Source organism: Lycium ferocissimum, chromosome 5 (assembly GCF_029784015.1).
Source record: "Lycium ferocissimum isolate CSIRO_LF1 chromosome 5, AGI_CSIRO_Lferr_CH_V1, whole genome shotgun sequence".
Classification (NCBI taxonomy): Eukaryota; Viridiplantae; Streptophyta; class Magnoliopsida; order Solanales; family Solanaceae; genus Lycium; species Lycium ferocissimum.
In genome coordinates, this window is record NC_081346.1 from 16,688,363 (window position 1) to 16,702,395 (window position 14,033).

General features: G+C 33.2%; 1 protein-coding gene across 1 annotated transcript; it reads right to left on the reverse strand.

Moving 5' to 3' along the window:
* Window positions 1-3,549: 3,549 nt before the first annotated feature.
* Window positions 3,550-10,702, reverse strand: LOC132056243 (cysteine proteinase inhibitor 6). The gene is made up of 4 exons (XM_059448344.1): window positions 10,435-10,702; window positions 5,293-5,512; window positions 4,654-4,799; window positions 3,550-3,936 (listed from the first exon to the last, which is right to left on the reverse strand). The coding sequence occupies exons 1-4, from the start codon at window positions 10,636-10,638 to the stop codon at window positions 3,802-3,804; spliced, it is 705 nt and encodes a 234-aa protein (XP_059304327.1). The 5' UTR covers window positions 10,639-10,702; the 3' UTR covers window positions 3,550-3,801.
* Between the last annotated feature and the right edge of the window lie 3,331 nt (window positions 10,703-14,033).

Sequence of the window (14,033 nt, forward strand, 5' to 3'; positions counted from 1 at the left end):
ATTGGTTCAAGTGATGGTTCTTCACTTGTATAACACAGGAGTACACTTCTTCCTATCTGATGTGTATAGTTAAAATGGGTGGGGTTTTTTAATTGGTTGAAGTTTTCAAGTAGGATGCGATTGACATTCACGCGCAAGGCTAAAAAAATGAAACTCATCATTTATGTTATGTAATTCGGATTGTGTTTGATAGACACACTTGAGGTCAAGTTCAGGGGTTCAATAGGAACAACACTTAGTTGAGGTAACAAAATGGAAAAAGGAGACAACTTTAGGGGGCCGCATATGCATTAAGCCTATTTTCTAACTTCCTCTATTTTGTTAGTCTCCTCCAATCAAAAGGTCACTGCATTGCATAAAAAAATTCCGCGTTAGCGGATAGGGAAAAGGGTTGCACTCTAAGTAAGGTGCGGGAAACGACTGCACTCCAATGTGTGATGTAGACAGCAACATATCGTAATGCAAGTATTAATAGTTGCTTCCACAGCTTGAACTCGTGACACATAAATCACACCGTGACAACTTTATTATTACTTCAAAGTTCCGTCTCATATTATTCTATTAGATGTTATATCTTGATTTACTGGTATAATTTTTTTAATTGTGAACCGTAATAATGTCTGTTTCTAAATTAAACGTTTAACATTTCTATATTATAACTACCTAAATATTGACTAGTTAGTCTCTTATTTTCTTCCAGCTATAGTTGTAAGGTGTAGCTAAAATTTCTCAAAGGACATTCATCAGTTTTTATCAAGTACGGTATTGATTAGCTCACCAATCAATATGTAATGAAACTCTCTTTGTTTTTTTAGGATATATAAAATAAAAAAATCATGTATTTACTATTTACTGATTAAAACTTTTTTATTAACAAAAAAGCCATTTCTACTACAAGGTGGGAGTTTTATTCTCCCCATTACTACATATACAATTTAAAACAAGACGTATCCAAAATGTCCTTTATCATACCATCCAACTCAGACTTAGCTAGGAAAATTAGATAAAACTTTATTATCTATTTATAAGTCTTAAAAATAAAAATAAACTAAATATTTCATAAAAAATATTTATACTTGTTTGTTTATTTCAACAACACTGGTGACATGTTTGATCAAGCTTTTAGAAAATCAAAAATACTTCTTCTGAAAAAATACTTATTTGAAAATTAAAGGTGTGACTAAAATACTTTAACGTGTCAACAAAACCAAATTTTCATTATTGAGAAGAAACTACAAGTCTTGAAACAAAAAGATGATGCTCTATAGACAAAAAGTTATTATCAAAGATTTATATACATTAAGGGCCTGTTTGGAAAGCCACCCAGGTAATTATAATTGGGTGTAATTACACAGTTTGGCATGTTTGTTTGACCAAGTAACTACACAGTTAGGCGGGAATTGGGTGTAATTGACAGGGTGTAATTACACTCTCCAATTCTCAAGGGAGGTTGAGAATTGGGTGTAATCACACCTTGTAATTACACAATTACTTTTTAGTTTGTTTCTTTTTTGTTTATTTTAATTTCGTTTGATTTTTAATTTATTTTTTATTTCTATTATTTTAATTTCTTTTGATTTTTAATTTATTTTTTATTTCTATTATTTTAATTTCTTTTTTATTTTTACTTTTTTATTATTTTTATTTTTAAAATGTATTTTTCTTTTTATATTATTTATTTTTCATTTCCTTTCTTTTCATTCCCAATCTTCTTGTGATTCCATGTAATTGCTCGTATTTTTTTATTTTTTTATTTTATTCATTTAGCATAATCGTGTTATTATTCTAATTTTTGAAATTATACCTCTTAATATTGGAAAGAATGAGTCATTAACAAACTTGGCATATAACGAGTGACGTTTAAAGAAGAATTTCATTGTGAATGAGGTTATAGACTTATATTTTCCCTATCTTTTGAATTATTTACTTGGGTTATATTAGAACTTACTTATGTAATGTTGAAATTTGACATAAGAGTATTATGTTAAACTTTTTCTTTTGGATTTTGAATTTAGGTTATATTTTCAATTTTAAGTTATTTGCTTTCACATTGCATGTTGTTTATTTTTGACTTACATTTGATGAATTTTTTGTGTCAAACATTTGAATAATGTTATGGCATTATATTTATAAATATCATTTTTTTGTCAAACATCCAATCCATAACGTTCTCACAAAAAAAAGTTTTCTTTTAAGTTTTATAATTAATTAAAACTAAATATTATTAATTTGAAAAATATATATCAATTATTTTTTACAATACTAGTTACAAATATATGATTATTAATTAATATATTTTCAAGAAACAATGTGTTATTAAATAACTAATTTTATATCATTTATAAAGGCAAATATTTTTTAAATATTAAATTTAAAATTTTTATAATTAAATTTTATTTTTAAATTAAACTACCGTGTAATTACACTTGTGCAACCAAACAACACACTTGTAATTACACTGTAATTACGTTATGACAAACAAACAGGTCATTGTAATTACACTACTGTGTAATTACTAGGTTGTGTAATTATTACCCTAGTAATTACACCAATTCCAGTTACCAGGTGGCTTTCCAAACAGGCTCTAAACATCTCTCATCCGTCACAAATATGCCCCATGTAACTCTCAAATATAATTACTACCATTCCTCTACTCATCTTCTTTATTTCGTTTAATTATATTTATATCGATTGGGAGTTTTAATACATGTCTTTATATTATGTTTCAAACTTTAACTCAAAAGAAATTAGCTGAGCACAATTTAATACACGTTATACACGTATGATCCAAGTAAACGTCCAAACATCCTTTCTAGCATACCCGTGGCCGTTTTTTTCTTTTCTTTTGATTAGCCCGGAGATCCAGTTGTGGGGGTTCAATTTGGTTGCTTAGCTGGTCTTCCTCTATCTGCTCCAATTTCTCCTCCAAAAATTCAACCACTTTAAATCAATCATACGAGTATGCTATCTTACTACCCGTCAATCTGAGTTCTCGAAAGCGACTGAACCAGCCACCCAGATGAGACTCCCGCTGAAAAACAAGCCACCCAGATGAGACTCCCGCTGAAAAACATTCTTTTTCCGACAAAACCTACCACTAAGCTTTGACAAATCGCATTAATTCAATTTAACCTGCTTATAAGCTTTTTATATATACATATTACCCAAGGGTAAAAACCAAAGCATCATTTACTTTCGGCTCCGTCTTGATACCAAGTTAGCCTTGTATCACTTAATATTCGTATCTGAAATGAGGAAACAACTATAAGAATATGGCTGCACAACACATTCAGCACCACATAGCTCCTGCTACTCTCTTCAAAAGAAGAGAGAGAACTGAATCCGCCCACTTCATATTTTGCTCATAGCTTGCAGTCCTGACGACACAAGGTCAGAAATCGCATAACGGAAGATGCTCTGGAGTCAGGATACACAGGCCCCACACATTATACTCGAGTTATCGACTAGTGTATATTCATGAGACGAAAAATAGGACTGGATAACACAAAAACGACACATGCATATCATATCCACTTGAATATAGCTGTGGTACAACAAAGAACATTAAAAAGACAACATACAACAGATCTATTGTTTCCTCCACCTGAGAGGAGAGGGCAATCCAGCATGGATCATAGAGATCTATTACAAGAAGCCAACCTTAGATCGCAAAGGCAAGTACTATAATTTGTGCTGGTTACATGCTTATTTTTACTTCAAACATATTTGTGCATCTCCCATAGCTCCATATAGCAACTAGAACTTTAAGGAGGCATAGGATCTCCCAAGCTAGTTTGAAAGTTAGTTGTCAGGCTCCATATGATTCAAGTGGAAGGCACCTTCATTATTGTGGTGCACTTGAACTTTGAACTTTTCCTCCTTTCCTCCCCTGCTTGTTTTGATGAGCAAATGAAGCTTTGCAGAATCATCAGCAACCTGCTTAAAAGCAAATCCAATCGTTACTTTATTACTATAAGGTACACAACAATGATATGGAGGTCCAACAACCCCCGTCCGAACTATTATTTCCTAGAATATCTAGGAGGGGGAAATAGAGGAACTTCGTAGTGTAAGTTCATTTCTGGTCAGCTTTCTATGACAAAGCTTCATTAATATTTGGGGTACGGAGGTGGTCCTCCACTGAGGGACTGCGAGTGTGAACAAATCTGCGCAACAAGCATGTTACAATTTTTATTAAATGTTCATCACATTATTCAAACAAGTTACTATTTAGTTCTCTTCCCCCTTTTGACTTTTTCATCCCTTTTCACAATGTCCTTTAACACCACCTGGTTTTCTTCCTGTGACAGACATCATCCGTCACGCCTTTAGCTTGACTTTCTGAGAAGGTCTTGAGTAGCTAAGTTTCCAAAGGTGAACACCCCCTGTCCTTTATAGTATAGTCGTAAAGGGCTTCTCAAAAAAGCAAAAAAGAAGACATTCGAAAGGCTCCACTATGGTTGACCATAATTACAATTGCAGATCTAGAATTATCACATAGCAACACCTTCACGTCTTGATCATTCTTTCTAATCCTCGAGAAAAGCCTTCCACACAGAAAATATAGCTGCCTTAAAGATATCATATGCAAGTTACCCGCATAACAACTAGATGGCTGGCAGGAAGGAAGACAAGCATGAAACAAGGGCATACCTCAGCATTAGCATGAACAATCTCTTTCAGTTCATATGGAAGTAGTGAATTGGATCTCTGCTGAATGGTCTTAATTGCATGCTCTGCAGCTTCGTGAACAACCGGATCATCCACAGGTACTGACTTCAATCCAGTGGTTTGCTCTTCTAAATAAGTTAAAAAGGGAAGGAAAAAAAAAAAAAAAACCGATCAATCCCAAGATTTCTAAGAGAAACAAGTTTCTAGATGGTGCCGTGCCCGTGCCCCCCCCCCCCACCACAACCAACAACAAATGCATCAGATATATATGTATCTGATGCAGTAATTCGGAGAAAACATTCTCCACTAGAAGAACTGGGCAAAACTTCCTGCGATTCATCTATGATATGCTGCACAATTTTTTTTCCTCAATGAAGACAACGTAGAATACCAGAAACTGGAGGTCATATTAACAGATGATTTAACCCAAGCCACAGGCACATAAAGCAGAGAAATAACCTACGTAATTACAACTTCGGCACAAACCATCTGACCCGTTTCTCAAAAGAAAACTGTTCATTACAAGTGGGAGCCTCAAATTGAGGTGATTGATGCAAACTCCAAGCGCTATTGATTCAATTGAAAGAACATATCAGGAATTAGAATCAATAAGACAGTTACCTTGCTGAACTCCTAGATCTGAAGCAGTAAAGGTAGGACCATCTTCAACATGCTTGAACTCTTGAAGTTCCTTAAAATTCAGCCATGGTTTGACCCAAACCTTAGCCTCATAGAGTTTCTTCTTTCCAGCATCTATGACCTCAAGAGTCAGATGGTGCAGTGTGCCAGCAACAACTTGCTCTTGCGCCTTCACTACTCTGGCCAATTCAATCATTGCATTCTGGAAAAAATTGAAGACATTGAAATCTAAGAAAATTATCATGCCTTAAAAGGACTATTATGATGTGCCTTCTATCAACATAAAAGATACAAACAAAATGATTGTACCAAAGTAAAGTCTGCTATCAGAAAGTGTTAAAAGAAGAGAAAAAAAGGTAGCTAAAGAAACAGAAGAGAAAAGCTTCCACTATCACACGTGCATTCAACAAAAAGAAAGTAAATGTAAGGTGAATGGCCCTGGTATTAATTGTTCTTCATGAAGAGGACAATTAAGATGCCTTTCTGCTATTTTCTCCCCGATATCCATATGTATTGTTATTACGAGGTGTACAAAAAGGGCTTTTCAACTCACTCCCTTACCGACTACAATCAACCTCCTTTGGTTTTGCTAGTACACCGCTATGGTTTCTTTATTATAATAATGCAAAATTTAGACTGAAGCGGATCCAGGAGTTTAAGATTTAAAATTTTAGGGTAGACAGCAAAGATCTATGCATAATTACCGGACCAAGAGACGAGTATTTATATCATATATATTTGAAAAGTAATGAACCACCTAACACAATGTATATATCGTAAGTATGACTACTACAACTGTACCGACAATTTGTAATGCTTTGAACAAGATCAATGGCGCATTATTAGGTGCACTTTCAAATACTTCATTTTCTATGTAACAAACTAACAATCATCCAAAAATTCATTTCAATAAACTTACAAGCAAATAAGAAATCCCCAAGTCTTGTCCATAGAGAGGTCTACAAACCCATTCAAGTTAAAGAGTAATCAGAATACAGTTGTCGAGCTTGGAAACACCGAATTTAATGAGATAAACTGTAGCGAGTTTCATACTTTTAGCTAATCATAATTTGCAAAGGGATTATCCCGACACAAACAAATACCAAAAGTAGAATGTAATATCAAAACAATTGTTAAGCTCTGAAAATTGCAAATCAATAACAACATTAAAACTTCTACCAACAAATGAGGAGAATATGCAACACTAAACGTTTGAAGTCCTATGCTTGACATTCCAAAATGATAATTCTTATCCATTTTAGGAATCACAATACCATGTTTGACACACAAAATGAAGAGACATCTTACATCAAAGATTCCCATTTAGATACTCCTCAATTGCGATTGTCTCTTGGCGAAACTAATGAGTTTCAACACATCTATAATATCTTGATCTTTTCTTTGCAGTGCCATACTCAAATCAATTGTAATTTCTAACATCAAGTGCAATGAATGCACAAACTCAAAAGAATTTATGACATATCTCAAGATAACTAAAACTCTCACCCACAAGAGCTTCATGTACATGTACATATGATGCAATAAACTTGAGCACCGTCTTAAAATAAGATCCCCACGGGTATCAGCCGGCCTCTAAAGTCCAAGTTATGATATAGTCTGTATGAACTTTCACCGAGCATTAGTAATTTCTTTAGTTTTTCTACTCCATCCCCTTGAAGCATCTCATTGCACTTAGAAGAATCTCAACGACATTCAAAACACTAGCAACAGTATGAAATAGTTCATCAACATCATAATGTTTCTCCACAACAGCTAAAAGAGTCTATCGCAATTGATGATTAAAGCAATGTATGCAATATGCTGAAGGAGTATCTTTCAAAATCAAAGTTTAAAACCACTTCTCCATGCTTGTTATCATAATCATATCTTCGCATTTGAAATGGACTTGATGGAATGAATGTTCTAAAAGCAAAAAATAGATCACTGCTTTCAATGTCAATTGAAAATGTTATCTTTTTTTATAACCAAAAAAAATGTATCTTTAACATTAACAATACTAAGAATCACTCAATAAGTTTGCCCTCCTTTTTTTCCCCTCTTAGTTGAGATACGACAGAACAAGTCATATGTTCCTTACGAGATACCTTCTTAGATTCATCAACTAATATTTCAAAACAATCTTCGATTTAAATCTTCGGTAATCGCTTTCAACAATTTTTTGACTATTCTAGAATATTTGTATATTAATCTAAAAAGGTACTCTCATAAGGAATAAATGACTCATATTCTGTGGTATGTGGACAAACTTATTAAATGGTTCCTCGTTTTTAGTCATGTTAAAAACATCTTCACTGATACGAAAGGTGCAATCTATTTTTTATTTTTAGAGCATTCATTGCAACTCTAGTTTCAAATATGAGGACAAAGTTACGATCGAGTTGGTAACATGCAGGGACAAATCAATGGTCTTAATTTAATTTGAAAAATACACCTCCAACATATCGCATATGTTCTGTTGCTCATCAATTGCACTGGGCTGTAATAGATGTAGCAAAGAAAAATTACGATATTACAATGTCGATCTATTTTCATATTGTTGATAATGTTTTGGATATCGCTGGAGATTCTTCTAAGCGCAAGGAGATGCTTCGAGAAGATCAAGCAAAGACATTACAGAAGTTACTAGTGCCTGGTGTTCATACGAGATATGAACTAAATCAAAAAACTTAAAACTTCAAAGGGGTGATACCCGTCGAGGATCTCATTTTAAGACAATACACAACTTTATTGCATTATTTTCGCTAATTGTTCGTGTGATTGATGTTCTTGCAAATGAGAATTTAATTATCTTGAGAGATGACAAAGTTCGTATTGAAAGCGTTGGCAATAACAAATGATTTGAGTATGGCTGTGTAAAAAAACCAAGATAGAGTACTCATTTTCGAAAAAGAGAAAAGAAAAAAGAAAAAAAGAAAAAAAAAAAGATAGCGTACTCGTTAGTTTGGTACAGTGTTTGAATCAATAAAGAACCTTTTCATTATATAAATCTTTCCAATTCTTCCCTATAGCTCCAAGAAAAATCTCAAATTTGGAATCCAAATTGAAAAGTTCAGCAGTTTAAGATGCAGTTGATTCTGTAACATATACGCCAGGGCAGCACTAGCACGCAATGGCTAATGAAAAGACAACAGCTTGTTAGGACTCGATTTTAGCTTGCCCTTTCCTTTCCTCTTATTAGTCGGATAAGGTTTGGAACCACTACACAAGGGGTGCCAACTAGCGAAGCTAAGTAGTTTGTTGTAAGACTATCTGTCCTAGTAGGAAGATGGAAGGAATATACTTATACACCCTGCCATTTCTATGAAATACGATACCACATCCGATTTGATTGAAACCTCACGGATCCAATCTCCATCCAATCTCCAAGAGGCAATTGCAATTAATGAGAGTCTAAAAGATTTTTTTTTATCGAAGATGTCTCTTTGTTAGTGTCAAACATGATATTGTGATTCTTGAAAGGATAAGAACTATTATCTTGTCCTAACCTAAGACTTCCAAGTGCTACATATTCTCACAATTTGCATATAGAAGTTTTAAATGCTTTCAAGTAATTTCCAACTTTCGAAACTTCATTGTCGTTTTGATGCAGTGAATGGTGATTTACTTCTTGGTATGGCTTGTTTGAGTTCGGATATTCTTTGCAAATTATGATATGGACAAAATTATGAAACTTGCTAAATTTTATTGCAATAAACCCGGTGCTTCCAAGTGACAACTAAACTCTCTATGTGAGAGAAGATAATGATTTATTATAATAAACCAGGTGTTCCCAATTGACAAGTAAACTCTCTATGTGAGAAAATAAAGATTTCTCTAACTTGAATAGACTTGGAGATCTCTCTGAAACGCTAGTTAAAATAAATCTCAAGACTTAGATAGAGGCTTGTTTATTTTTTTGTGAAGTTATGTCTGATATTGTTTATCGCTAGATCTTTTTCTACAATGAAACACATAAAGAATGACTTGCAACACAAAATTGGTGATGAATCTTTGAATGATTGTTTAGTTGGTTATATAAAAGACAAAGTATTTGAAAGCATATGCGACTATTGACCGCTTTGAAAACATGACAAGTCAACAGGTACAATTATAATGATCGTATTTACTAAATATATGTTAGGTCAAGTGGTTCGTTATCTTTCCAGATATATATCATATATCTGGTTCAGTTATTACTATGCAGTTCTTTGTTGTCTACGAAGAGTAGATTTGGAGCAAGATAAAGTTTTCACGGGCCTATTGCTCACAAATTCGACTCGTGAAAGGCTGAAAGCAGCCACTAATGCTTGCATTACGGTAAGCCGTCTACATCACACCCTTAGGTGTGCGGCCCTCCCCCCGGACCCTCAGCCGCTGCCCTTTAGGTGCGCACAGGGTAAACCCGCTCCTATGCAATAGCCCGCAAACCGCACAGGAGAGATAACTCGTACTAAGCAAGCCATGTGCGACAAACTCGACCCAGAAAGCTAATCCCCTACTTTCGTGGACAGGGGGTTTCGAACCTGAGACCTCCATTATGAAAGCCCCATGCTCAACCAACTGAGCCACCCTTGCGGGTCCTTCCGCGAACCCTTCTAACGCAAGATGCTTTGTGCACCCTTTGTTTTCTGTGGTCCATCCTAAAACTCTAAACCTTGAAACCACAATGCTAATTCCTGGATCTGCCTCTAACAGGTAAGCTACTGGAAAAACGGGAAACCCCTTTTCAATCTTCATTAAAAAGGCGTTCAGCTGATCCAGCTTGACAAGTTAGTTAGGAACCATTGAGCCCCATTTTAATCCCATTGTCCTCTCTTTCTGGGGTAAGCCCTCACCCTAATCAAATCCAGCACTTTCTTAGGGGAAAGGGCGCTCCATCCTCCTAAATCCTCCATCACTATCCTTCCATTCAACAAGGCTCAGTAAACATTATTCTAAAATGAGATTCTTTTTAGTAAAAAAGATCTTCCTATTTGTCTATTTGTAAACCTCCCCATCATCAGTCGCCCCAAAAAAAAAAAAACACTTCATAGAAAAAAAAAGGAAAAAAGAACACAGTACACTACTAGTAGCATTAATTAAAAAAAGTAAAAACATGATGAATAATCCGGTAAAAGTACAGACCTCCTTCTTGTTATGCTCATCGACAGCAAATTTAGCAAGGCTATGGATCTCGTCGCTATTCTGCGATGAACCATGCGAATCTCTAATCCCACCAAGTGTGGCCATCTCTTCGTCGCAAAATCCTCCCTGTTCGCTTAACCCAAACGCAGAGAATAGAAAAAGCAACGAAAGAATTAGCAGTGATGTGTTTCGAATTACTCTCATCTGTTGTGAATTGCAACTATTGTTTTGGGTCTTTCAGTTCCTTCTTATTAATAACCAAAGTATAAATGCCTTTTGTGTTTTTAACGACGCTCTCACTTATCTTTGTTCTTAAGATTCGCAAATGAATTTTTGACTTTAACGAAGTGACCGACACGCAGATGGATCGTTGCGACACGTAGCGAACGCGTGTTAGTCTATTGGGATTCGTTTTCAAGTTTCGGAGGATCCGAAGAGGAAAATTGAGGAAAACAAAAGTATTACGGCAAAATCAAAGTTTCACTTTTACAATGCAAGTGTATTTGATACTTATCGCATAAGATATGACAATTTTGTATAGTGTATATAAAATTTTATATACTAGCGTGTTATATCAACTGGTGCTAAATAGGTTATTCTATGTGTTAATACTATATATAATAAAATCAACACTTTGGATCGATTATGGATTAAAATCAAAATCAAAATCAAAATCAAAATCAAATCAAAGGTAAGAAAAACTGATTTAAAAAAATTTTAAAATTATTAAAATCAAATCAAATATAATATATATACATTGGTTTGGTTAACATTAGTTGCTAAGAGTATTAAATTTATAATTTGACTTAGTTTTTAAGAAAATTAAAAGTATTTCTCTTTTTCCTATAATTAGGAGGGAATTTTCTATCTTTTTTCAACTTATAATCCGTTATTAGTCTTTTATTGTGGTAGCTATAGTGTCTTGCATTATAGAGAAAATGTCTTAGGATTTATGATTTTAATTAAGTGAATAAAGTTTATAAAAAATATAAAAAATAAATCTAAGTAAATCTCATATAGTTGTTTCTTTGAATTCATGGATTTCTTTCTTTTTAATTTCGGCTATAGGTATAAAGTTCATTAGCCTAGATTAATAAAATTTTACTTAAAATTTATATAAATTATTTAAAAATATTTTTTAATATAATATATTGTATATATATAATTATGTATAAAATTTGTCGGTTCGGTTCGGTTTGCTTTTAATAAAATCAAAACCAAACTAAATATTATCGGTTTTAAAAATTCAAAACCTAACCCAAGTAAATATCGGTTTATTTAGTCGATTTGGTTTTCATTTTCGGTTTGGATCGGTTTTTAACCAAACCGTGAACACCTTTAGTGCTAAAGATGAGGACCGCCTTAGGCGCCGCCAATTTCATTTGCCTTGTACTGCCTCAATCCCATACTATTTGGCCACATTACTAAAATATATGTCCCAAATTACTTGTTCATTTACAAAACTAAGATAACATTAATTAAATATTTCCCATCTTACTCTTAGTATTAAATTTTTCTTGAAAATAGTCAATATTTATTAGAATGTATTTATTAGAGAGAGATAGGAGTAAGGTAATAAAATACATCTTTCATTTATAATTTCTTAAGGGACGTGCAAAAGGAAAGATAGCCAAGTAGTATGAGACGGAGTGAGTAATGACTTGGCACACGTTTTAAGGAGCCGTCCATTTTTATTTGTCTTGCAATGACTTGGCACACATATTAAGGAGTTATAAATAAAATGACAGTTTTAGTATATCACCCCCAATTATTACTAAATCAATCAAACATACTCTAAAAGTTGTGCATCCACTAACAATTCCTAAAAGTTTTCAACATAATAATTAATAATAAGGATGAAGTTGATATAAAATGATAAATTATCTGTTGATTTTCCAAACCGACAAGTAAAAATGAACAACTATTTTTAGTAGGCATTTGGCCATGAAAAGCAAATATTTTTCACTTTATTTGGTATTTTGGGGTTGGAGTTGAAGATGAAGTTGTGTTTGGTCAATCTTTTTAGTAGGCATTTGGCCATGAAAAGCAAATTTTTTTCACTTCATGGCCAAACACTAATTTTTGAGAAAAGCGAGGAAAAAAAATCCAGAAAAAAAATGAATAATTCTTAACATGGCCGGCAACTTTGGGTTGTTGAATGTGTTGAAAGTGAAAAAAGTGAAAAAAAAATTATGGCCAAACGGACTCTTAGGGCCCGTTTGTCCGTAGAAACCAAAAAAAATTCACCTTTTTTGGAATTTTGGAGTTGGAGTTGTGTTTGGCCATAGTTTTTGAAATTGTAATTTTTGGTGAAATGTAGTTGTAAAAAAGTGAAATTTTTTTAAAGACAAATTTTTCTTGTTTTGGAATTCAAAAAACAACTTAAAGTTGTATTTTGGAATTTATGTTGACAAAAATGAAAAGTGAAAAGAAATTCCGAAATAAAGTGAATAATTCTTACGGCCAAACGCCTACTTAGTATAGATGACAAGTAAAACCAGACGGAAGGAGTACTTATTAGATGAAAATATTTTGGGGCTTATGTCAACTTGGTGCTAAGGATGAGTACCACTCTCTAAAGAAATTTAGATAAATTAAAGGATACAAATATCAAAAAAAAAATTGATATTCTATTCGCCAGATATTAGCAATTACTTTTTTCAAGTAATTACTACTATTATTTTAAGAATTCAAAGTAAATTTGATAATTATTGTCAATCATGCCTTAACATTTGAAGAATGAACGGTGTTTAAAAAGAAATAATCAATCTACTTTTAATAAATAGTGATAATTGAATAACGGTACTTTATAATTATTACATTTTTAATGGCATAAAAAAAGCTAAACCACAATTAAAATTTTGCTTCGAGGTCAGAAGGCTACCTGTGGCCTGTGATAGGAAACGGAAAAAGATTTGGTGAGCATTGAATGAGATTTGAAATTTGGGAGTACATGGTGTCCCATAAAAGTTCCAATACTGAATTGCAACTAACTTTATCTTCTTAGTCTAGTACTAGTACTAGGAACGTAGTTTAACTTTTGTTGCCACTAGCCAATTTTCAAATCAAATTACGATTGTATAATTTATTTATTTTTTGGGAAAAGAACACAAATATCCACTGCACACAAAATAATTACATAATGTTGCTCCTTTACTTTCATTCTCCAAAAACTATTTATCTGGATGCCCCCAAAATTATGATATTTTTCTTATATACTAGAGATTTTGGGACTTTTTTTTTTTTTTCAAAAAATCACGTTTTATGAAAAAATATTTTGGAAAATAATAAACAAGAAAAATTGGGGGGCCATGTCATTCATTAAAAAAAAAAAAATTTTTCCCTTAAAAAAAAATTATTCGCCTAGTTTTAACATATAATTTGTATAGGGTATTGTTCCGGCCCCTTTAACGACACTTTCTTCTTCATATATTATTATCAGAAGACCGGGACATTCCCTTTTTTTCAAGGGGCACCCTTTTTTTTGGGGAAACATAAATATAAATATATCAAATTGTATTTTAGAGGGATTTAGGTTAAACCCGTACCCTTTAAAAACCAAGACCTAAAATAACCTTTGCGAATTATTTTCAAACATT

Coding starts and splice junctions, on each gene's coding strand:
- LOC132056243 (XM_059448344.1), bottom strand. CDS start 10,638: ATGAGAGTAATTCGAAACACATCACTGCTAATTCTTTCGTTGCTTTTT. Junction 4,800..5,292: donor AGATCTAGGAGTTCAGCAAG/GTAACTGTCTTA, acceptor TAACTTATTTAG/AAGAGCAAACCACTGGATTG. Junction 3,937..4,653: donor TTGTTCATGCTAATGCTGAG/GTATGCCCTTGT, acceptor GCTTTTAAGCAG/GTTGCTGATGATTCTGCAAA.